At 44.5% G+C, this 26,681-nt stretch overlaps 1 protein-coding gene across 1 annotated transcript in view; it reads left to right on the top strand.

The window, feature by feature from the left end:
- LOC147435669 (uncharacterized) overlaps window positions 1-26,681 on the top strand; it is a 122,453-nt gene that overhangs the window by 57,266 nt on the left and 38,506 nt on the right. Inside the window, exons 8-10 of the mRNA XM_086488664.1 lie at window positions 11,261-11,350; window positions 11,440-11,574; window positions 11,685-11,807. Coding sequence (XP_086344790.1) covers window positions 11,261-11,350; window positions 11,440-11,574; window positions 11,685-11,807 — 348 coding nt within the window. The remainder of the gene's footprint in view (window positions 1-11,260; window positions 11,351-11,439; window positions 11,575-11,684; window positions 11,808-26,681) is intronic.

Below are 26,681 nucleotides of genomic sequence, written 5' to 3' on the forward strand. Positions count from 1 at the left end.
AGAGGCTCTAACCTTGAGAAACATAGGAACAAGGGTCCCAATGTTACAAAGTGATGATGTGGCATCACCTGAGCCGAATGGACAGAGAGGAGGGAGAGAGAAAGCGTTTGAACAGCTCAAGATTTTCACAGCAAAACGCGTCAAAATTTGCGGCTCGTTTTACAATGGAAAACTTAGGGCTACTTCTTTTGGCAATTATTGAAAGCAGCCCACTTATGAGCGTCACCTTTGTTTGTGGAGCTTTTGGGCGCCAGTTTTTTAGAGCTTTTGCCTTTGGGTGTGCATGCCTACCAAAGAAGGCCAAGCGGTCACTTTTGGTTGGTTGCGCATCTGCAGAGTGACTCCTTGGTAGTTGTACTCTATGAGTTATCGATATAGAAATAAGTATCGTGTGGGGGCCCCGACTTAGGGGCCAATGCATGTGTGAGTGGAACTACGCCTCCATGTCGCGTCGCCAATGCTCTTGTAAGTTCAAGCGTATCACTTTTGAATTTAAGTGGTGTATCTGATGTTGATTCACCGCCTCACCAGTTGCTTGTTGATTACACGTGCCTCAAGCCAGCCTACCGGGTGGGCACATACATGTCTTGTACCGTCGAAAAGGTACGTCTATCTCAAATACGACAGGGCATAGCCACAAAACAACTCACTTCCTAATCTGCTCCTTGGAGATATTAGGGCCACCATCGGATAGGAGATGAAACTCTTAACGGTTGGTCTTTGACCAAAGGGTAAAGTTATCTCAGTGGACCTCTTAGACAGAGTACCTTGGACCTCCTATTCAGAGCACCTGATTGTTTGGAAACATAGAGCTGAGTCAATTGCGACTAAAGAGTCGGTGAGGTCGTTGAAGGGTCCGATATGTTACCAAGGAAATGGATGAGGAAAACAGTTTAATAGAAGAGGAGAAGTGTTACATCCCTAGACATCAGGATGGGCACACCTGAGGAGTGTCTGACCAATGTCAACCGGCCTTATGTGTAAACACATCCTTAGTTGAATGGAGAAAACAAAGGTTAGGAAGGGCGGTCTATGAGTCACGTAAATAGGACCTTTAGGCTCATTTGTGAGTTAACTTATGTGATCACCACAATGTAGACCCTTGGAAGTGCTTGCCCAAACACCCAAGCTCTGGTGTGGGTTGGGGGTATGGGACACCCGTCCTTGAGGTGAGTCACTAAGCCGGAGAAGGTGCAGGCTCCCTGGCACAGGGGGTGAGCCAATTAAGCTCTATGGTTGGGAGCTGAATTTGGTATCAATGTTTTATGTGCGTGTTTCGCTTGTGTCATGTCGTGTGCAGGATGTATCCTTGGGGAGCATTAATGGGGGGTTGGGGGTTGTCACAAGAAGCCCTAGCGAAGAGATCCTTGCGCAAAACGCAACCTTCTGGTTGCATATGCTGCCTTCTACCTCTAGCCTATCTTCTAGTCGACGCCGTGTGCACTTGCAACTGTATGCTGTCTTCTGTTGATTGGGTCTTGTAGCTCCATCACCCCCTACCCCCCCCCCCCCCCCCCCCCCCCCCCCCCCCGCCCCGTGCGCGCCGAAAACAAAATTCTCCCCTCTAGCTCTATCTTTGTGCACCTTTGTATGTGCTCATTTCTTTCTATTGCTTTCTTTCCTTCTTCACAAAGGCTTCCTTTGTCTTGGTTGTTTTTGTTTGTAATTGTTTGCTGGTTCTTTTCTATGTTTTCCATGTAAAGTGTGGTGTGGGTGCGTGTTTGTTTTTCTATCGCTTCTCATGTTTTCTTGTGTTTTGTTGTTGTTTCTATGGTTTCTGTTTTGTAGTTTTCCTCTTCTGGTGGAGATTTCGGCATAGAGGTGGGAGGTGTTGTGGGTAGCATGGGATGGCTTCGGTGTCGGAGTGGCTTTAGCCTTCTCTCTATCTCTTTGCCCCGACATCTGGTATATTCTTTGCAGGTTGCAGTTACCATAGCTGGATTACTACTGGAGATGGTAACAACTGCTCTCGCATGAGGCTTAATCTGTCATGGTGCATCCTCAAGCAGGCTACAAAATTGTAGCCACTCCCCATAACTCTTGGTGGATACATGCTTGGAATATGATTATTGAATCATTTTACTGGTTTGATGCATGATGATCCTTGGATCAATTGAAGTTAAACATGCCTTCTTAATTTCAATGAGTCAGCGTATTTCAAAATACGAAGATAGCAGGGAAGAAAGTAGTACCTTACCTAAGGTACCTAGAGGCAATCCTAGATAGGTGGAATGTCGATCCAATTTTCACCACCAATAGCATAACAAAGAAAATGGCCCATCTTTGTTAAGACTACATAAAAAAATGCGCAAACCAAAATACGTGATTGCTCAGAGCTCGCACCATTACGGGAGGGATATTAAGTATGGACACACCCACATAAATCCACACCCCTTTTTTTGTGGGTAAGACTAATTTTTTATCGATTAGAGAAATGTACAAGATATGGTTTCCCAAGATGGGTGAAACCTTGCCAAAAAGCTAGAACAATCATAGAAAACCTCAAACTGTTGAAGTGAGATGTGTGCCAAGTGGAAACAATTACGAAGGGATTGAAGGAGCCGAGTGTGAAAGTATGGGTAGGGTAAACTGAAGAACTGTTGCCATGACAAAATGCTTGCTGAAGGTGATTGCCTGTATGATAAACAGCCCAAAGCGCCCAAAATTGATATGCATACGCACACGTGCGTTTGTGTTTGCACACACACATCAAAAATAAAAATGTTTTGGAGAAGACAACGATTTCAAAGAAATAAGCAATGCCGTTCTTTGTTCCATAGGGCCCGGTGTTGATTCAATTTTGATAAGAGTATTTCCTAGATAAATTACAATAGAGTGTTGGGATTTATGCCTTGATCACACCTCTCACTCATGGAGACTATCCCTTCCAACACTTGACTAGAAACAATGTATTTGTACTTTAGCCTTGCATACTTGATGTAACAGACTTGGACACTCCAAGTCAAAATTCTACCGCGACACCACAAGAATTCACTTCAAAACAGTTCAGTTCACAATTGATTCGACACTGGCTGACAGAGTTCCGTGCCTAGAGATATTGGCCCCTTTCGGTATTTCTTTTTGTATTAATCTGCAACTCAAAGTACAAGCGAGTAGTCGAGACTCACTCTCAGACTCTACGTCTAGATGCTCTGAGAAGTGAGACCCCAAACTACTAATATATAGATTTACAAGGGATGCTAAAAGCAGAGCCTAAAAGCTTCAAAATCAAAAGCTTGTCTCTATCTCACAAGATCTCTCTCTTGAGAGAAATAAAAGCAAAAGCTCTCTCTCTCTCTCTCTCTCTCTCTCTCTCTCTCTCTCTCTCTCTCTCTCTCTCTCAAATTGCGTAGGAAAAAGCAATCGGCGGTTCCGTACACTGATGCCACGTCATCAACCCCGTGAAACGCGCTACACTTTCCGGGCATGCCACGTCAGCAATCCTCCGCGTTTTACAGAAATCTGCAGTAGCCAGCCGGGCAAGAGTGTGTGTACCATGGGTAGCCAGCAGCCACGTCACCAGTTTTTGACATACCCCCCTCTTGAAAGCATTCTAATCGTCCTCGATTACGTCTGCAAAACAGACAGAGGCCATAAACTGTCTTAGCAGACACTGACTGTTAGTACCAACGCACTAGGAACACACATCTAGCACATGTACCAATCAATAGTCACATCACTAGACATCACAGGACATCACTAGACATCATAGGACATCACATGACAAATCACATTCAACATTCATTCGGATCTCAGATCGTGATTTATCGGCAATGCAATTAGCAACTACATCTAGATCCACTCAAGACCTCATAGATGCTCGATTGTCTAATCCCTATTGCAACCATGTCTATCGAGATCATTTAGACCAAAATGCAGCAGTCATTTCGTCTATCAGTTCCTGCACTTAAACAAGTCAAGTATCATATTATCAAAAATTCCATTTCATAAAGTCATACAGCAGAATACTGTCTGCTCTTAGTATCCCTGAAGCTCAAAGAGACATCAGTGACTCTAGTATCAAAAATCGAGGCATCTGTTGACGAAGGAGCAGAGTAACTCCCCTCTTGTGCATACCCGTTGCACCAGATATCCGGCCAAGCTGAATTCGGGGTTCCATTTGGAACAGACTATGCTAAACCACAAGCTTCAAGGTAAAGTTTCACAATCTGAGGAGTATCTGCTAGTCCTCTTCCTTCATCCACTTCACATCCAATGCAGGATAGTTCTTGAATTTAACCAAGAACCGCCTTCCCACTTTACCCTTAATCTTTCTCTCCTTATGTGCCAATATGTGTTCTGGAACAAGGATCTCCTCGTTTTCTTCCACTTCGGGTTGTCATCAGGCTCCCCATCTTCAGGCACATCTCCTTTAAAAGGCTTCAAGAGACTCACATGAAAAGCATTGTGAATCCTCCAAGTTTTGGGCAGTTTTAGTCGGAAGGAGACATGATTTATCTTTTCGAAGATCTCGAAAGGTCCGTAGTATCGCATACTAAGCTTTGGAAAAAGCCTCTCCTTTCCATTCTTCTTTCTCAGGCGTGCCTTCTCAAAATGTAAGAGCACCCAATCATTCTTCTTCAATTTCAAATCGCGACGATGGCGATCTGCTGCCTTTTTCTGCCTTTCTTGAGATTTCTGCAAAGCCTCGCGGACCTTGGCAAAAGCCATGTCCAAGTCTCGCGTGTACTCATCGGCTTCAAAAATCTTATCTTTCGTGCTTAGGAAGGGTGAAACCTTCGGAGCACCTTCAATAATCTCAAATGGCGCCTTCCTTGTTGAAGAGTGTATCGTGTTGTTGTAGGAAAATTCCACCAAATGTAGATACTTTTCCCATTCAGTCTTCTGATCCGAGATAAGACTTCAACAAATCTAAAACCACTGAATTGGCAATCTCAGATTGCTCGTCAGTCTGCGGGTGGAAAGATGACGAGAATTGCAACCGTGTGCCAATGTTCTCCCAAATTGCCTTCCAAAACAAACTCGTAAATTTGGGGTCCCTGTTGGAGACAATCGTCTCGGGCATGCCATGTAATTTGAAGATCTGGGCCACAAACAGTCTTGCTAAGTGATCCGGCTTGATTGTTTTCGTCACGGGAATGAAATGAGCCTGCTTGCTAAATCTGTCAATAACAGTCCAGATACCATCGTGACCACTTTGTGTTCTCGGGAGATCAAAAATGAAATCCATTGCAATCCTTTCCCAGGGGCGGGTGGGTATGGGCAAAGGCTGTAACAATCCCTGTGGTTAATGCGTGTCAAACTTGACCTTCTGGCATACCAAGCAACTGCGCACAAACTCGTTAACATCCTTCTTGAGTCTCGACCAAAAGAAGTATCTCTCTACCCCTTTCAAGGTGGTAGCAATGCCGGTGACCCGTAAAAGGTGGACAGTGGCATTCGGTTATAACCTTTTCCCTCAACGGCTGTGTAACGCACAACATGGTTTTCCTCATCAAGTAGCCATCCCGAATGCAATATCGTGCTACTATCTCCCCATCCCGTATCCGTGTGAAAATGTCTGCAAAATTTGTATTTGTTGCATACTGATTGACCATATCCTCGAAGCTCCTATGATGTATCACAGAAATAGCCAAAATCAACGGCTTTCGAGACAAAGCATCTGCCACCAAATTCTTCTGTCCTTGAACATGGACAATCTGGAAGTGAAACTGTGATAAGATGTTCGTCCACCGTATCCGTTTTTTCGAAGCTGCTTCTATGACAAGAAGTAGCCTAAACTTTGATGGTCAGTAAAGACAGTAAAATCCGCTTCGAGTAGGTAATGTCACCATTGGGTAAGAGCATGGATAACCGCCAAAAGCTCTTTCTCATAAATCTGTGCTCTCAATTCCGGCCTTGAGAACAATTGGCTCTTGTAGGCAATGACATGGCCTTCTTGCATTAAGACCGCACCCAGACTATGACCACAAGCATCACAATATACTTCAAATGACTTCTGCAAGTCCGATAAAGTCAAAACTTTTCCCGTAGTCAATTTTCTTTCAATGTCTGAAAGCCAGTCACCTCTGTAGGTCCCCACGAAAGAGGGACTCTTTTCTATGTCAAGATATGCAAAGGGGAAGCAACCTCTGCAAACTTTGTAATCAACCGCCTGTAGTACGAACACAATCCCAAGAAGCTTCTAACTTTATGGACATTCTTCAAATCGGGCCAATCACGGATAGTCTCTATCTTGGCCAATACAATAGGGACAGACTCGCCCTTAAGTTTTACATCTAGTACAATGGTTCTGCCCTTCTCCGTGGTCAAAGTCGCTTTCCTCATCCGATAGTCGACCACGGCGTTGTTCTTGTGGTACCAGGGAATTCCCAAGGGGACATCACAACCTTCCAAAGGCATTATGTAGAAGTCCACATGTCCCAATTTCCCCTGACAATGCAACCGAAGTTTGCCAATGAAAGGTGTAATGGCTATGTCCTTGTCGAGTGCCGCTAGAAATGCCTCTGCTAGTGGTTCCATCCGATTGGGTGTGATCTCGAGCCACGCCGCCAATTCAGGTGAAATGAAGTTGGCCTTGGCTCCTCCATCAAAGAAGATCAGGGCTTCTTGGTCTTTTAGTTTGCCCCAAGCTCGGCAAGGTTCTGTACTCCCGTCCATCGTACTGGGGTCAGTAGCCACGCACTCTAGAACCAGTCCTGTTTTCATCTTGCCTTTTCGTCCACGTTCCTCAGTTGCTCTCGAACTCTCAGGCCTTTCACTGTCCTTGTCGTTCTGTTCTTTCGGTGCCTTTTCAGGGCACTTAACGGAGATATGCCCAGCTTCCCCGCATCCAAAGCACTTCCCCTCCTTGAGGAGTGAGTTTGGGTCGTGCATCCTTTTCTTTCTTTTCTGGGTTGCTCTTCCTCTTTCTACTTTCATTTTTCGAAGTTGGTTCAGCCCTTTGCATCATGATTTCATTTGTGGGGTAGGTCAAACTGCCTGAGTGAATGGCAAAATCCAGTTTCGCACGACTCATCAGCTCCTGAATGGAAGCTGACTTTTGTTCTAAGCAATGATCTCGGATCTCTGTAGGAAGACCCAAGGTAAACCGCTCAATCTGTTCTTTGAACAAGATCTTCTTAAATGAAGAGGCGGGTAGAAAAGAGCTCGAGAATCTCTCGCAATAAGCGTCCACTGTATCCTTCTTGGTCATCCGAAGATGTTTCCAAGCAGTTCTTATGTCGCGTTCATACTCTCGAGTCAGCCAAGAAGAAATAAAAATCCTTTTGAATTTCAGCCATTTAAGTGGCGCTGTCTTGTTTAATAGAAGCGTGGACCACCAAGTTCGAGCATTTCCCTTAAAGTAGGAGGCAGCCCTCCGAATCTTGGAGTGCTCTGAGTAACGCTCTCCTGAGAAAGCTATGTCAAACTACTGTATGAAAGACAAAGCCTTCGAAGCATCTCTATAACCAAAAAGCATGTCAAATTTTAGCGACTGTCCACCTTCCTTAAACTCTCGGACTTTCTTGCTTTTATCTTCCAGAAAGTGATACTGGTTGGCTTTATAAAAATTCTTCTTCTTTGCATAAAAGCTGCTATTGTTAGAGTCCGAACTATCTGAAGACAAGTCCTCTGTAGAACTGTCAACCACGGGCGAGATTTAGGCTTCTTTACCTTTTTCTTGCCCTTTCCGAAGCTTTGCTTTTTGCTTCGCTTATTACCTTTTCTGTCTTTTTCGCTCGAGTCAGAGGAGCTAGAAGAACTATCAGAAGAAGCAGAAGAAGAAGAACTTGGTACTCCTTCAAATCGAACACGCTTCTTCTGTTTTCTTGCCGACGCAAATGTAGACTGACGACCCAAATAACCCGGGATGTCAGTGCCTTTGTTCTGCTTTTTGTCGTGCTTTTTCTGCTTTGTTCTGCTTTGTTCTGCGTGTCAAAAAGCTGAGCAATTCGTGCATCAACCACCTCTTCTAATTCTTGCTCTGTATACATCCTTGGAGTAGGAGGTTTCTTCAGGGTTGGTTTGAGGGGTGGTTTTGTGGTCTTCCGCCACTATGCATGCACCTTGTCGAAGGAGGTCTGGCTCATAAATTTTGCAAATTTCGGATCCTTCACAAAATTTAGCATCATCTTTGTTGCATCGCCGATCAATCGTCGATGCTCCATCTCTTTGATCTCCGCCTGAGTAGGCCGAGGCGGGCCGTACTCCTCGCGTGAATCTGCATTGTGATCTCTTCCCGCATCTCCGGATGTAGAGGAAGTCGATTGATCTCCGTCTGAAGCCATAAGTGCCACGTAAAAAGGATCGGATTTCCTGTAGAAGAGAAATCGGCCGTGGTCTGATACCACTATAACAGACTTGGACACTCCCAAGTCAAGATTCTACCGCGACACCACAAGAATTCACTTCAAAACAGTTCACAGTTCACAATTGATTCAACACTGGCCCGACGAAGTTTCGTGCCTAGAGATATTGGCCCCAAAGACTGGCGCCCCTTTCGGTTTCTTTTTGTATTAATCTGCAACTCAAAGTACAAGCGAATAGTCGGGACTCCCTCTCTGACTTTGAGTCTAGATGCTCTGAGAAGTGAGAGCCCAAACTACTAATATATAAATTTACAAGGGATGCTAAAAGCAGAGCCCAAAAGCTTCAAAATCAAAAGCTTGTCTCTATCTCACAAGCTCTCTCTCTTGAGAGAAATAAAAGCAAAAGCTCTCTCTCCCTCTCTCTCTCTCTCTCTCTCTCTCTCTGAAATTGCATAGCCAAAAGCTGGCTGAATTGCGTAGGAAAAAGCAGCTTGGCGGTTCCGTACACTGCTGCCACGTCATCAGCCCCGTGAAACACGCCGCACTTTCCAGGCATGCCACGTCAGCAGTCCGCCACATTTTCCGGAAACCTGCAACAGCAAGCCGTGCAGGAGTGTGTGTACCATGGGCAGCCAACAGCCACGTCACCAATTTGTGACACTTGATTTGGTAGATGCCCATATGACTCCTACACTTGCCATACACCCACATACACACCCATATATGCATACCCACGAGTTTGAGTTGATATGGGGCTGATCTTCAGCCTTACATCATCTATGATGTCACTTGATACCTCCTCTAGGCCTATATAATTGCCCTCCGTTTGTACTTGTTTGTTGGTTGAATCAATCAACCCTATTGTGTGCTATACTCTTGTGCATTGAGTGATTACATATTGTGATTATTGTGTGATTAACCATGCTTGTTACTACACCATGAATTCTACAAACACCTATCCACCATAGCACATCGACTTACTCAACATGTGGTATGAGAGCCTAAAGCTAGGCTACCTCCATTAGCCTCGGTTTGGGTCTTGTGGATTTGATTAGGTTCAGCATTCTCCTCCAAGCTAGGCCATTCAAGCTCATCCTCTCTCTCATGCTTGCAATGGTTGCCATTCATACTTCTCTTGCATCGCATTTAGGTTTTGCATAACACAATTGGATTGATTTGTGTGTGTGTAAGTGAGTATTGTATTCAATTTATACTTCTCGTCTTTGAACCAACCATGGCCTTAGCTCTTTATAAAACACGTGTGTGTGCATAGAGCTTGTCAATAGCTCTCTAATGAGCTATAGCATGCTCAAATTGGAGCTTTTTTGAGCTCATAACCCCTTGGCTCTCTTTTGCAGTAAGGGTAAACTCTGGAGAGGTCAGCATTTCGACAAGCTAAGTGGAAAGTCGGCATGGCTTAGTGGAAATGCCCTATTATTGGAGTGGTGAGGTCGTGAGTCTATCCTCACACCCTATTCTTGGGAGGTACACGGGCAGACCTGACGATTGCACTTCAATCTGGTTGAGAAGGAAAGGCGCCAAGTCCACCAGCTGTCAACTCACTGACTGCACACCATCTATAGGAGTTCGTTGGCATCACATGAGAGAATACAAACAACTAGCAAAAGAACTTGGTCTCTTGGATGAAGAAGCCTCAACAACACACTCAATGCCCGTCGACCAATTATCCCCAGGTTTTGAACCATCACCAAAAGAAATCGAAGACAACTCGTCCCCAAAGAGTTGGTCTAACGGTAAGGCTTTGGCCTCTCAACCTACGGGTTGTGGGTTCAAATCCCCTGTTGGGTCACACTCTAGAGGGACACCTTGTGCTCACCTAGTGTTCACGTTGCTAGGGCTCTTGCCCTTGGACACTCGAGTGCATCCTCCTCCTGGGGTGGGTCACCCGAGGAGGAGGTTCCTAGCTGGTTGCTACGAGTTCTCTCCGTCGTTCCCAGCATGTGGTGTATCAATTAGGTGGCCATGGTGATGCCTACGCGTGGCTCTTGCCCGATGGTACGCGGCCCTTGCCCGACCATGTAACATGGCTAATATTTGGAAGGGATAAGCACCTCCCCCTGTGGGCCCTCTGGTGTGTCGAAAAAAATAAAATCGAAGACAACTCAGAGACACACTTTGCTTTGTCCTACCACCTTGTTGACAACTATTATTCTCAAGGGGAGGAAAACTTCAATTCCTACATCCTAGTTGCTTACAATTCTCTAGGGGAGGGATTTTTGCCCTACACCTTTGTTGACTACCATTCTCAAGGGGAGGGATTTTTGGCCTACACCCTACTGCCACTACTCTGTAGGGGAGGCACTCTTTTGTACACCTATCTAGATGGGAGACTTAGACCCCACTAGTAGGAACCTTTGACATTTGGTGTTCTCAGACACAAAAGGGGAGGATTGTTTGGATTTGTGCCTTGATCAGACCTCACTCATGGAGACTATCCCTTACAACATTTGAATAGAAAGAATGTATTTGCACCATTGCCTTGCCTACTTGATTTGGTAGATGCCCATATGACTCCTACACATGCCATACGTCCATATACACACCCGTATATGCTTACTCACGAGTTTGAGCTGATATGGGGCTGATCTTGAGCCTTACATCATTTATGATGTCACCTGATACCTCCTCTAGGCCTATATAATGGCCCTCCATTTGTACTTGTTTGTTGGTTGAATCAATCAATCCTATTGTGTGCTATACTCTTGTGCATTGAGTGATTAACTATTGTGATTAGTTTGTGCTACTACACCATGAATGCTACACACACCTAGCCACCTGGCACCATAGCACACCCACTGACACTTAGTCAACATAGAGAACAACCATTACTACAGACTAAACCCACAGGAGGTTCTTGTGAAAGAGGGTTCACAAGGGTGTGTGTCTGTTTTTTCAAGTCTTGGTATTAATTTGAGGATGTTTGGTGATATGTTTATCTTCTCGATGTGTATGCTGTAATGTTAGCATTGACCGCACTTGGTTGTCAGAATGTAGAAGAAAGCGAGTGTAGGCGTGCATATGATGCGGCATTGGAGCTTTACAACCATGCATTCAGCAAGTCGGTGGTGAAAGATGAGGTAAAATGCTTCAAATTAGTATTTTCATGCTTGTAAGTTGGTCTTTTTGGTGCATAATCAGATACATGCGCTTAAATATGTAAATGTAGGAAGCATTGCGAACAATCCATGATGCTGCTGTGGAGGATGCTTTGAATGTTTATAACAGTGAGGCTGTTGGAGCCGGTGCAGCAAGGCAAAAGTACGAGAAAGTACTCATGGTAGCTTTTAAAAGAAGTTATGAGGTAAGAGTTTTGTTTTCAATCTATGATCATGTCCATTTCATGCTGTTATTTGTTTTGCCAAGAATGCATCTTTTTCAATCGCTCTGCTAAATGTCAATTTCATTCACCAGGAAAACATGCATAAAATTGGCATGGAGGCTGAAATGAAGTGTGTCAAGACTGTGGAAAAGATGGATGAGAAACTTTGGGCTGTTTGTCAGGCTCCAGAAGTAACTCTTGGTCAAGTTCTTGAGGTGAACTTTTTACCTCTCTTTGAATCAAAATTTGGAGTTTATTTGGCTATGCAAATTTGAGGCAACCCTGGCAAAAAAAAAACAAATAGGATGATTGTAGCTGAGACTAAAAAAATGCTAAAGATGGACCCGATGGGGTCAGGCCTCAATTGAAGGTCTCGTTTTCAGTTGCTCGTGCTTTTACCTCATGACAGTCATGAAATTTGTTAATTTTTTGACCAGTTATATAGCAGGAAAGTACCCAATCTTAACAAAAACATGTTCTTCTGTGGCCAACCTCACATACTTCCTCCCTTACCTTAGGCCAGTTAAATAGGAGGTAAGTATCCACTGGTTACAAAAACATGCTCTTTTGAGGCTGCATTTATGTCTACTCTGGCATCACTGTACTGTTCTAATTCTAGGGATGTCAATGAACAGTAGCTCGAATGATACCTGTGTTCCAAATGATATGCACAATTTGCCAAGGCTCTTGTGCCATAGTAGCATGGGATTAGGGACAGGGACACAGACAGCCCTCTTAGGGGCAGCAGCCAAGAGGGTCGTCCCGGGGAATAGAAAAAATGGTAATTAGAAAATATTCCAGTTTTAGAGAGATCACTGAGATAGAAAGAAACAGGACATGTGGGGGTAGTAATGGGGGATAGATTAGACTAGTTTCATGCTTAATCATGGAGTTAATTAGAGTAAGCTAATAATGATTATGGAGACACAATAGCAAGGCAATTGCAAATAAACTAGGCTTCACATGATTGAGAGTAATGAACCAAGTACAAGGGCCAATATATAAGCCTAGGAGGTGAGCTTCTGCTGACATCATTGATGATGTATCTAGTGTGCAAGAATCTACCAAAAGTGGCAAAGCGATGCCCAAGTGCAATGTATCTAATCAAGATGTGTTAGGGGTGGTGCTCCATGGTGTGAGCTAAACATAAATCCTAACAGCTCCCCTTTTGTGCCTGAGAACACCAAAGGATCAAAAGTCCTTCTAATGGGGTCTGTGTCTCCCATTAAGATAGGCTAACAAAGTAATTGCCTCTCCTAGAGAACTAGTACTAGTAGGGTGTAGGCAAATCAAAAACTTCCCTTGAGAATAGTAGTCAACAAGGTGGGAGGATAGAACCAACAGAGTGTGTCTCAAAGTACATCTTCCTGCTTCGTTGTCTTCATCACTTGATTCTTTGGCTATGTTGACTTTGCCTTTGTCTTTGTCTTTGTTTTTATCTTTGTACAAACACCAATTAGAGCGATGCATTTACTATTTACCGTAATCCTGAATAGCACATCGCACTCACATAACAAATCGAAACCAAGCAACATCAAGTTCAGGATGCATGTGGCAAGCAAGGGAGGAATAAGTCCAGAAATCGTATGTGGAAAGGATTCATGAGTAAGTTAAGCATTGTTCATAAGTAGGAGACGCTTTTGATAAAGAGGTCCATCACAAAGAGATTGCCCAAAGTACAATTTCAATAACACAGGGTGATGATCCGATAACTGCAAAGTATAATCCATTCTCATGTCACATACGAAGTCATCGTACTGTTATATGTTGAGTACATACCATCTATCATGCCGTGCTTGATATGAGTAATGAGCAATATGAGTAAATCTTGAGACTTGGGGATAAAGATAACGCCATAAATCAAGCATTTGTGCAGAACCAAAGAGACGATCCCATGCTCGTCTCTCCACAAGTAACATATGTGAGTTGCCTGTGGTGTAATCATACATATCAGGAGTATTGTTAAAATCACCACAAAGAAGTGCATTGGAGGTTCATGAAAAAGAAGAGAAATCTCAACATAGGGCAACCCTTTGCCAAGAGGCTGTTTATGCATATAAACCTCCAATTTCGTAAATCTAACCATTCAACAAACATTGGGGATGTCGTGGTATTTAGTCAATACTATGCATGATGGAGCTGATGGTTATATTGTCTCGTGGGTGACTACCATGAGTCTATACCTTGCACTTTCTTTCAAGGGTGAATCTGGGTATATCCTGGATTCATCTAGGTACATTCAACAAACATTGCACTATCATTCAATGATCGCTTGGGTCATTGCTCACCGGAAGTGGCTAAAGCTCATGCCGAACCATCATCATAACTTTGGAGTAATCATTCAAACCAGCATATGCAATCCACTAACCCGCAAAATAGGAACAATGACCAACAAACTCGTGTTGATTGCGTTCTTGCAAAATAACTATATCAGCCCTGCATGTATTTACATAGTGCCGGGCTAGTCGCCATTTATCAAGGTTACATAACCCACATATATTATACGAGATGCATCTAATGCGGTCATGCATGGGAGATCATATGTACAAATGGCAAAAGAACATGAGGAATTAGGTAGACGTGCCCATGTGTACGTCTTCTCCACCACATGTGTGCAAGAGCCGATCCGTTGATTCATTGCAGAAAAGGTTTCTGCAGATTTCAAATGCGAGGTAGAAGCCTCACTTATGAGTAGATATTTATAAGAATGTATCGCTTTTTCCCATGCGTCAATCAACGTGCGATTATCGTTACATGGAAGTTGCTTGAACGATGCATTCTTATTTGCATTGACAGGTGGAACATAGTTACGAGAGCAGGGTGGAGTGCGAATCTTCAGTGTTTTTTTAGGCACCACCCAAGCACTAGAATCACTAGACTCCACATTTTTATTTTTCACAACATTGCGATTACCTAGAACTACAGACTGTGAAGGCTTGGCTTTCCCTTTTTCCACATTGGGAGCTGCATTAACAATTGAGCCTTCATTTTGCTTAGCCTTACTGATAGGTTTACCCGTAGAGATAGGAGCAGGTGACGGGTGTCACAAGACGGGCACCACGTGCCAATAGAAACGAACAGAGTGAACAAACTTTTAACACTTCAATAACAATTGAACTGAAAGAGAGAGGCGACACGCGACATTGAGTGGCGGCATTCTACCCCAGAGAGTATTGGCCCCAAACCTTGGCGCCCCTTTCGGTATTTCTTTATATTGCATCAACATAGTACAAGCCGGTACTCCAGACTCTGTACCTTCTCCAGGAAGCATGCCAGAGAATGATCCCTAGCCTCATATTTAAAGGCCCTCGGCCTGAAAAGCAGTTACAGTAAAAAGCCTTCAAAACTCAAAAGCTTCTGGTCCAAAAGCAAAGCCAAAAAGTTGCTAGCGTAAATCACGCAAATCCGTACAGCTTGCCACGTCATCAGCCAACGCAAAACGCGAAAATCTCCCTGTTGCCCTTACGGTTAGGGTTAGGGTTTTTTGCAGTTTTAGGGTTAGGTTTTCTAGAATTAGGGTTTGTAGGTTTTAGGGTTAGGGTTTCCAGAATTAGGGTTTCAGTAGTTGGCAGAAATTAGGGTTAGGGTTTTTGCTCTCGGGCAACCACGTCATCACTTTGTGACAATTTAGGCCCCTCGGCCACATCTGTAAGTTGGCTCCATTTTTTAGGCTTTGACACGTCAGCAGTTTGTTACAACGGGACTGTTGAAGGAGGGGGCTGCAAAACAGGTTCAGGGCATTCAGATTGCATGTGCCCAAATTTACCACATTGTAAACATGAATTTGCAAACTTGCCCCATTTAAGTTTGAATGGGCGCTTGCCCACCCACAGGTACCCCGAATCAACCATAATGCTTTCTAGTGTAGGTTTGTCTGTGTCCCATAGAATATAGAACCTGTTGGTGTTCGCACCCAGTTTCGGAGGAGAGGTCACCTTCCCAAGTTGTGCAGTTAACAATGGTAGAAAATCTCTCCACGTGGCGGGGAAGTCGACTATTTCCACCCACACCGGGCATTATGGCGGATAAGACTTTTGATAATCCTTGGTCAATGCCCACGGTAGAACATGAGTCATCTGCGTGCCAAACAATAATGGAGACATTTCTAGCTTCAGTATGTGCCAAGAGGACTTCATAAAATCCATGAGCACCAATTCAAACACCACGGACAACCTGGCGTTCGAGAAGAAAATCAACCCATTGCCCGACGTGCTGCGCACTAGGCATTTTCCCTGGGAAAAACAAGATGATTGCATCCATAGCATACTGCGCAACGGGGTCCATGAGTTCCTGCACATGAATGCGTACTTTGAGAACAAGAGGCAGACCATTCCAGGCTTTCTAAGCCTCCTCAAAGTCCTCATACAAACAAGCCCGGAGGGCCAGTGCGACACGAGTCTGAGGCAACACACTCAGTTGTCAAGGAGAATTACTTAGCTCTTGTCTCCGATCGGTGGGCGCTTAATCTTCATAAACTTCGATACAATTTTTAAGAACAGTGTGGTCTACTAGAGATTCAATGTTTTTGTACAAACTAGTGGAAGGTGCAGTTTGATGTAAGCCCATCGTGGATTGATGCACATACTTGTGTGGTTTCTGTACAGAGTTACAGGGTTCTAGAATCTGAATCTATTCGTAGTGCTTGTTTCTCTAGGTGTTTGCTCTTTGGGTAGGGTGTTCTTGCTTTATGTTCGAATCTTGGTGTGTGTATAAGCGTCGGAAAGCCATGGGAAGTTTCTCGGAGGCCTCTTCTGAGATCCTTCCATAGGGGTGCAGGCTTCATGTCTTTAAGGCTGATCTGCTACAAAGCAACAGGCTCGCATAGAGGTTGGATTACGTACATGATCTGATTCGTGCCCAGGCAGAGCACGCGCATGGCATGAACTTCGCGAGCAGGAAAAAACTGTCATGCTGCAGGCTAATCGTCTCGAGCGGGTGCGCAGAGCTCGCGCTCGCGTAGAGGCAGGTCGCACCACACTCTCCACGCTTCCCAACATACTACCACCACTACACGCACGCGCACGCGCACGCGCACACATCTTTTTTTGTAAATCTTGGATTAATGTACAGATGGGAAACCTCAACGTGAGAAAAACCCATTAGAAAGATCAGATTCAAGGAAGAACACAGAGGTGTTTTGAAAGAAGGTGTTAAAAGCACACATAGTAGAGTTGCAGGATATCCGAGGATATGTCCCCAATATCAAGGGCAAAATGTAAGGATTGCCCAAGTGAAATCCGAAACAGAGGAAAGGGATCCAGATTGTATTGATGGGCTAGGCAAAAGTTGCGTTGGCGCAAGGACCATAGCGACCAAAACCTGGCCCAAGTGAAGAAGACTGCAAAATGTTGAAGGGAATCCTAGAGAATGCCGAAGAGCCAAAAACATCTGTGGAAAACTGCCTAGGAAAAACGGAGGTGCATACAGGTAGATATGTGATTCAAAAAGGCCCTGGTAAAGTGACAATCCCAAAGCAAGTGTCTCATTGTCTCGTCGGAGGCTAGACATCTGGCACAATGGAAAGAGTTGATGTGACACGCACTAAGGAAAGTGCCAACAGGGAGCACTCCCAACAAGCAACGGCATAAAAACAGACATTCCTTGAGAGGCAAATGACTCTTCCAAAGTGTAGTAAGAGCATTTCTCCACCATTGATCCGATTTGTGCAAAGACCATAATGCATTACAATGGTTAGCCAGCGAAGACTGAGGCAGGAAAGAAGCATAAACCTTGCGGACAGAAATGTCAACAAAAGGTGTGTGCCATAAAGTCCAATCCAACATGCGGCATTCAGTTGCCAATGGCGGAATTGGCAAGAAGCCAACCTACATGCTCTCAAGCTCACCCTAGAACTGACAATAATGCATGCCCAAACCAAAGTGCACAGCCGCTTGAGGATAATGAATCAAATTGCCTTACATGTCGACCACATCATCCACCGTGCGTATGCCACCACAAGAAAGGAAGTTAGCGTAGCGTGGTGGCCGATCTACAAGAGTAAGAGCAAAGGCTCGACTCTAGTGATTACTTTCTAGGCGCAACGAATTCCATCTTGTGGTTGTCTGTCATTCAATGAAAAATGAGCTGTAACGACTTTCCAACCATCAAGTAAAGTAGAGGTATGCAAACAACTTGGAATATGACCGATCATCTTGCCAAACACAGTCTCCCAGAGTGATGTCTGCGAGTGACCTAAGGTGGAAGTGGTAACATGCTAACACAATGAGGCAATCATGAGAGTCCAAGGTTGGGAGTGCTGCGCAAGGGTAGGCAATTACATGGCCTTCCTCACGAGATGATGGTGACGAAGGTCGACCATATTCAATCCTCCAAAACGCTACGGAGTGCAAAGCTTTTCCATTGAAAGTAAACGGAGCCCTTTCTTGCGAATTAGTGCGCCAAAAATGAGATAAAATGTTAGACATCAACAATGAGAGACGGTGACAAGGTCAATGCAACAATGATAAATAAACTGAACATAGGGATCATGATGCTCTGGACTATTCGGAGATGAACATGCAACGTCCATGTGGACAGTTTCCAATACTGCAATTTGATGTTAAGGCGTTGCATAATTCAATCCACTTGTTGGGTTGTAGTGACCTTTCATCCAATAGGGTACCTCAAGTGGCGGACAATGACATGCGGATCAAGAATATCCCCGGGCCATAGAAGATGGTGCCATTCCCATGCATTGAGAGACAAGAGTTTGGATTTTCGGAAATAAACCTTAAGGCTTGCCGCAAGCCCAAATGTATCTAGTGCCTGCATGATCACTTGCATGTCATCTTGATGATTGCAGGGCATGAATAAGGAGTTACTAGCATAAGCCTGCCCAATAAAGTCTTTCCCAGAGGGTAGTTGCACTCTGTGAAGATGACCAAGCGAAACCAAATGATCCAAATACCAAAGTTACACGGAATGGGAACGGGGGGCTGCTCCGGAACATTTCCAGAACGGGGTGCCCTTGGGGCAGCGGAATGGGAACGAGGGCTAGAACAGAAAACCTAAAATATGCTTAAATTAAGCTGGATTCAACCTATATGTTAGTAGAGAGCCACACACACCCATAAGTCCAAGTAGAATCCTATTTAGACATGCTTTTCAATAATGCTTAAGGCTTACATGAGGTAGAGATGCCAGATGGAGCTTAAGACTCGAGAGCCTTGAGGGAGAGGCCCGAGGGAGAGGGAGATGGAGAGGGTGAGGTTGAGAGCTTGAGAGTAATGGAGCTTGAGGCTTGAACTTTGAAGCCTTGAAGGAGAGGGAGAGGGTGAAGCTGAGAGCCTTGAGGGAGAGGGTGAGGTTGAGAGCTTGAGAGAGAGAGACTTTAAAGCCCTTGTTTATATAATAGAGGATGGAAAGGATACGTCCCCAAAAAATTTCGAAAGAGCAGCCCCAAACAGCCATGTTTTTCAACTTGAGCGTTTTGGATGTTGCTGTTCCGCGTTCCGCTTGCCGTTCCGGTTATGCTTGGGAAAGGAACGACGTTCTGCTCCTGTTTCCGTTTCGATGAGGTGCGCGGCTTGGGAACGTGTTCCGGAAACAGGAGGGCACCGTTCTGCCTGTTCCCTGTTACTAGGCCAAATACATCAACAAGGGGTGGGTGACAATGGCATACAGTAAGGCACTAAGGGGACAACCTTGGCGGATAGAACACCCAAGCGACCAAGGGTCAGTCAACTCCCCATCAAGAAGGCCAGAAGACATACTATGGGCGTATAAGAAATAGAGCATATTAGTTATAACTTAGGACCGAATCTAAGGGCCCCATTGTGTCGGCTATAAAATCCCATTATACTTTATCAAAGGCCTTTTTAATGTCGGCCTGAGTAGATCTTGCTGGGTCTATTTAGCATATTCCATGCGAATCAAAACATTAGCCAAATTGTCCATGATTTGACGACAGGGGATAAAACTTATTGAGCTGGATGAATACCTACAAGAAGAGGCTCCTTGATGCGGTGCACAATCATCTTTGCCAAGATCTTGTATACAACTGGCATAAGAGTGATCGGATGCCATTGAGATAACTGCCTGCTTGGGTAATAATTTCAGCAATATGAGAGTCAAGATACATCTAGGCGACCAAAGGGGGAATAACATGATGAACCATCTCTCAAAATTCCTCATGAGCGAGGTAGGCATTATTGATGTTTAGTAAACATTTCCGAGAGAGAGGTTGGTCATAGTGTAGATCCCCCTTGAGCGCTATAGGAGGGGGATGTGGTTGCATCTCAACCACATAGAGATACATCTTCTGAGTAGAATGACATCGCATTGAGAGGGCAGATTTATGTGATATCATGTATAGCTTTAGATGTATTTTCTTATTCATCTAAGAAGAGCGATCAACTTTATCATCCGATGTACTCTTTTGGTCTCATGGGCCACATTGGCCTTCAGAGACATTAATATTGTCTTTCTTTCTTCTTTCCTTCTTTTTCTCCCTGTCCCCTCTTTTTTGCTGTGTCTCTACCTACCTCTGTGAGCTCTCTTCTCCACCATTGCCTTGTATGTGTATATGGTAGATGATTCTACTTGAGTTGAGCCACATCAGAGTTGGTGGCCATCAGCAGATTAGAGGCCAATCCGTGCGATCAATGCTTCTTCAGTTGCTGTCACAAACTGGTGACGTGGCAAGCCCCCTAACACACACACACACACACACACACACTCACACTGTTGGCAGACTCCCATGAAATGCGCCAACAGGTTGACGTGGCCAGGTGTACGGACGTCCGCAATTTCCGGTGACTGCTGACGTGGTAGAATTTTCGCAAAACGCGATGGTCTGTTGACGTGGCAGTACGTACGGGTCTCCGCAAATTACAGTGGTTGAATTTGGCAGCTTTTGGAGATTAAAGCTTTTGAGTTTGAGAAGCTTTTGGGAAACTTTGTTTTTGAGTTTAACTTTTGTAATAAGCCTCAGGGGCTCACTTCTCAGGGCATCTGGATGCGAAGAACGAGAGTGAGCACCTGCGGGCTCTTGTACTTTGCGCATAGATTAATATAAAAAGAAATACCGAAAGGGGCGGCACGGAACTACGTCGGGCCGTGTCGTCTTTTGTGAACTGTTTTAAAGTGAATCTTTGTTGTGTCGTGGTAGAATCTAGACTTGGGGCGTCCAAGTTTGTTACAGTGGTATCAGAGCACGATCGATTTCTCTTCTATCGGGAAATCCGATCCTTTTTTCGCCACTTATGGATTCCAATAAGAATCAGTCGACTTCTTTTGCATCTGCTAATGCGGGAGGAGATCATGAAGAAGATTTAACCGAATTAACAGAGGAAGAGTACGGGCCATCTTGGCCTACTCAGTACGAACTTCAAGAGATGGAACGTCGACAAGAGGTTGAGGAGTGTACGATGCATATGAATAAATTTGCGAAGGATCCTCAATTTGCAAATTTTTTGTCTTAGCAATCCATCGTAGAAGTGCACACTCAGTGGCAGAAAGCCACAGAACCACCAATCAAACTGACACTTAAGAAACCTCCTTCTCCAAGGATGTTTACATAACAAGAACTTCAAGAGGTGGTTCAGACGCAGATCAGTTAGCTTTTGGACACGCAAAATAAATCCAAAAAGCAAGTGAAAAAGCGCAAGAAGGGGACTGACTACCTTGGTTATTTGGGCCGTCAATCTTCTTTTGCATCCGCAAGAAAGCAGATGAAGCTTGTACGCTTTGAAGGATTGCCCAATTCTTCTTCTTCTTCTTCTGATAGTTCTTCTAGCTCTTTTGACTCGAGCTATGAGGACAGAAAGGGCAAAAAGCGAAGCAAAAAGCAAAGCTTTGGAAAGGGCAAGAAAAAGGCAAAGAAACCCATATTTTACACAGTTTCTGACAGTTCTTCAGAGGAGTCATCCTCTGACAGTTTGGACTTCGATGACCATATGTTTTATGCAAAGAAGAAGCATTTTTACAGAGCCAACCAATATGACTTCCTCGAAGACAAAAGCAAGAAAACAAAAGAATTCAAAGAAGGTGGACAATCGATTAAATTTGAGTCCTTTTCTGGGTTTCTAGATGCTCCGAGGGCTTTGGCCTTCATTCAGCGGTTTGACATAGCCTTCTCTGGAGGGCACTACTTAGAGCATTCCAAGATTAGGAGGACTGCATCTTTTTTTAAAGGGAATGCTTGAACATGGTGGTCCACTCTTCTTCTGAGGAATCAAGCTCCAGTCAAGTGGTTGAAATTCAAAAGGCTCTTTATATCTTCTTGGCTGACTCGAGAGTACGAACGAGATATACGAACCATTTGGAACCATCTTCGGATGACCAAGGGAGATCCTTTGGATGCTTATTGCGAGAGATTTTGGGACTCTTTTCTACCAACCTATTCATTTAAGGTCGTCTCTTTTAAGGAACAGATTGAGCGGTTTTGTTGCGGACTCCCTACAGAGATCTGAGACTATTGCTTGGAACAAAAGTCAAATTCTATTCAAGATTAATGGGTCATACGAAACGGGGTTTCTCGATACATTCGGGAAATTAGACTTACCCTACTGATGAGATTGTGACTCAGAGAACCCGACAGACCTCCAACAATGAAAGTAGAAAGAAAAAGAGTTCCCAGGACAAGAAGGATAAGGATACACGACCCCGGCTCACTCTTCGAGAGAGGGCTAATTATATCAGAGAGGGGAAGTGTTTTGGTTGCGGGGAACATGGGCACATCTCCGCAAAGTGCCTCATAAAGGCACAACAAGAACAAACTGAAGACAGGCCAGAGAGTTCGAAAGCAGTAGAGGAACGAGGCAAAAAAGTCAAGATGAAAGCAGGATTGGTACCAGATTGGATGGGTATTGACCCAAGCCTGATTGATGAAAGTACTGAACTTTGCCGAGCTTGGGGCAAAGTGAACGATCAAGGAGTCCCGATTTTATTCGATGGAGGAGCCAAGACCAACTTCATTTCACTTGAATTGGCAGTGCGGCTCGAGATTACACCCGACAGGATGGGACCACTAGCAGAGGTAGTTCTAGCGTCACCAAGTCGAGGCATAGCCATTACACCCGTCATTGGCAAACTTCGGTTGCATTGTCAGGGATATTTAGGGCACGAGGATTTACATAATGCCCTTGGAAGGTTGTGACGTCCTCGTAGGAGTCTCTTGGTACCATCAGAACAACGCTGCGGTTGATTATCGGGCGAAGAAAGCAACGTTGACGAATGAAAAGGGCGGAAAAATTGTACTTGATGTAAAATTGAAGGGCGACTCCGTCCCTATTGTATCGGCTTCAGCCATTTCCAAATTAATGAAATCCAATCTCTTTGTTTACTCGATCTACTTGAAAGAGTTAAATGATGGACACAAAACGAACATGTCTGACCTTGACAAAGAACGCCAACATTTTCTCCACACACATGCTGTTTGGTTCTTTGAAGGCTTGCCAGGCGAGTTGCCCCCATCTCGTCTTGAGGATCACACTATTGATCTATTTCTTGGAAGCACACTACCGAACCGGCCACCTTACCGTGTTAGCCAAGCCCATAATGAAGAGATCATGAACCAACTGAAAGACCTTTTGGAAAAGGGTCTTATCCAGTCGAGTACTTCACCCTATTGGGCTCTCCGGTGTTGGTTTTAAAGAAAGACGGGGATCTTGGAGAATGTGTAACAAACTGTTGACGTGTCAAAGCCTAAAGAATGGAGTCAACTAACAGATGTGGCCGGGGGCTTAAACCCTAATTTTTGCCAGAAACCCTAACTGTTGAAACCTTAATGTTGGAAACCCTAACCCTAAAACTTGCAAACCCTAATTCTGAAAACCCTAACCCTAAAACCTGCAAATCCTAATTCTGGAAACCCTAACCCTAAAACCTGCAAACCCTAATTCTAGAAACCCTAAGCAGAACAAGGAACAGAAGAAGAAGTCCTACCAACTTATGGGGACCCCGTCCGATAGGGCCCCAAGTAGAACACGCTCAAAATACTTTGCACATCAAATATGATGATGTGGCATCTGTACGGACGTCCCGCAATTCGCGGCGGATTTTTAGGGAAATTCCGAAATTTTAGGAAAGTGATTTTTTGGGGTCAGCTTTTCATATTTGATGCTTTTAGGCTTTGGGCCTTTAAATATGAGCCTTGGGGGCCCTCTTTGGCACTCTTCAGCGCGCAGATTGCAGAGGAGGTGCTCCCCGGATGTTGTACTTTGTGAATCAACAATAATATAAAGAAATACCGAAAGGGGCTCCAAGGTTTGGGGCCAATACTCTCTGGGGTGGAATTCCGCCACTCCGTGTCGCGTGTCGTCTCTCTCTATTTCAGTTCAGTTGTTATTTGAAGTGCTTAAAGTTGTTCAATCTGTTCTTTTCTATTGGCACGTGGTGCCCGTCTTGTGACAGTGGTATCAGAGCATCAGGCGTGTGCTTTTTTGAAAGCATACTGGTCCTACAAAAGAGCAGACAGAGCTATTGGAATTGAATTATATTTGAGGTATCAGCCACTCGCACCCTTACTTCATCGTGCATCGGGTGCGCTCTCGTCTTCACCGCTCATGTCTTACAGGGCATAAGCCAATTAAGATCACTGGCAAGAGAAGGATCCAGATTTGTTTCAAGTCACTGTTTTTCTCAGAAGTAGTGCCATGCAGATGTTGATGTCTACAGCTACCAAGCAGCATACTCCAAGTACTTGGCAAGGTTTCAAGAAAAATAATTATAAAAATTGCCCGAAGTTATATGGTTTCTGACATCTTCCTTCGGACTGCAACTTCTGGCAGAGTGGGGTATCTTGAAATGCTTGCCATGGAAACCCTAGCAGATTATATCTTGAAATTTCTCGACATCTCTCAGTAGATGTCTCTTCACGAGCAGATGACCGTGGAGGTTTAGTGCGATTGCTGGTTTGGGACTACCATCGCCGCCAAAGCAACACTGTTTGTCCAAGAGCTGACGGACCATGCTGTGCTCGGCTACGACCTCATGGAGGAACCTAACCCTAATTTTTGGTGCAGGTTTCAAGATGGAAAGTCAGTCGACTTTTCGAGCTTGACTGATGTCGAGATTGCTTTTTAAGTTTGAGTTCTGTTTGATCTTGTTTGGTAATCCTGTTTGGAATTTGTTTGAAATTGATGGTATCTGTTTTGAACCTGTTTTGGTGCCGATTTGAATTGTTTGACTCTGGTTTCAATGATTGGTGATTTTACTCCCGGGTGGAGAAGTGAGAAATACTGTTTTGATATTGTTTGAACCTCGGAACGACACAGGCCGATGCTTGGGGAGCGTTTTGTTGTATGTTTGAAAACCTCCGAACGACGCAGGCCGATGCCTGGGGAGCGTTTGGTTGTATGCTTGTAAAATAATTGCTGTTGTGATTACCGGCCCGGACCTGGATGGTTATGCAGGAGGAGTATTAAGAAGTCTGAGCAGTGGTTACTCTCAGCACCTCCAAACGACGCAGGCTGCGGTCTGGGGGGCGTTTGGTTGTAAAAGGCCTCTATATCTCCCGGCCCGGACCTTTTTGGGTTATGAGGGAGGAGTGATGAAGGAGTCGTTGAATATCTCCCGGCCCGGACCTTGTTAGGTTATGCGGGAGGAGTGTTCATCGGCGGCTTTATGTTTCTATGTCTTGTAACATGCATTTGTGTTGCATTGTGATGTGCCAACCACTGAATATTCCTAATTGGATGAGATTGCCTGGGTATGTAATTTTAGTGCATCAAGACACCCGTGGAAGATCAATACGGTTTGGGTGTGATGGCTAATTTTACTATGCCGGAATATCAAGAGTTCCGATCTGGAGAAAGGAGAAGCTAACTCCTTGATCAAAACAGCAGAAAGGAGAAGCTAACTCCTTAATAAAAAGAGCAAACTGATTGTCCCTCGGAATGACCCTCGGAAATTTTTGAACTAACTTGAGTTGTTTTGCAGATATGCTGTAATCGCAGACGATTACTGTCTTTCAAGAAGGGGAGATGTAACAAACTGTTGACGTGTCAAAGCCTAAAGAATGGAGTCAACTAACAGATGTGGCCGGGGGCCTAAACCCTAATTTTTGCCAGAAACCCTTACTGTTGAAACCTTAATGTTGGAAACCCTAACCCTAAAACTTGCAAACCCTAATTCTGAAAACCCTAACCCTAAAACCTGCAAACCCTAATTTTGGAAACCCTAACCCTAAAACTTGCAGACCCTAATTCTAGAAACCCTAAGAAGAAGAAGGAACAGAAGAAGAAGAAGTCCTACCAACTTATGGGGACTTCGTCCGATGGGGCCCCAAGTGACATAAAGGCATTAAAAATAAAGCAGAACACGCTCAAAATACTTTGCACATCAAATATGATGATGTGGCACCTGTACGGACGTCCCGCAATTCGCGGCGGATTTTTAGGGAAATTCCGAAATTTTAGGAAAGTGATTTTTTAGGGTCAGCTTTTCATATTTGATGCTTTTAGGCTTTGGGCCTTTAAATATGAGCCTTGGGGGCCCTCTCTGGCACTCTTCAGCGCACAGATTGCAGAGGAGGTGCTCCCCGGCTGTTGTACTTTGCGAATCAGCAGTAATATAAAGAAATACCGAAAGGGGCGCCAAGGTTTGGGGCCAATACTCTCTGGGGTGGAATTCCGCCACTCCGTGGCGTGTCGTCTCTCTCTATTTCAGCTCAGTTGTTATTTGAAGTGCTTAAAGTTGTTCAGTCTGTTCTTTTCTATTGGCACGTGGTGCTCGTCTTGTGACAGAATGTGCATGGATTACAGAGCTCTCAATAAAATCACCATCAAGACCAGATTTCCGATTCCAAGGATCGATGATATTCTTGACTGACTTCAAGGATCCTCTTGTTTTAGCAGGACTGATTTAAAAAGTTGATATCATCAGATCCGAATCGCGTCGGGAGATGTCTACAAGACAGCCTTTCAGACGAGGTTCGGTTTGTATGAATTTTTGGTGATGCCTTTTGGCCTTACCAATACTCCAACAACTTTCAACCGAATGATGGTTAGGATTTTCAGAGAGTATAGATCATTTGTCGGCACTTTCTTTGATGACATTATAGTCTTCTCCAAGGATGAAGCAAAATATCGACACCATCTGCTACAGGTCTTTCACCCTTCTCATCTTTGAATTAGCCATCTGGCTTG

The sequence above is a fragment of the Adiantum capillus-veneris genome, chromosome 18 (assembly GCF_014529385.1).
Source record: "Adiantum capillus-veneris isolate H3 chromosome 18, ASM1452938v2, whole genome shotgun sequence".
Lineage (NCBI taxonomy): Eukaryota > Viridiplantae > Streptophyta > Polypodiopsida > Polypodiales > Pteridaceae > Adiantum > Adiantum capillus-veneris.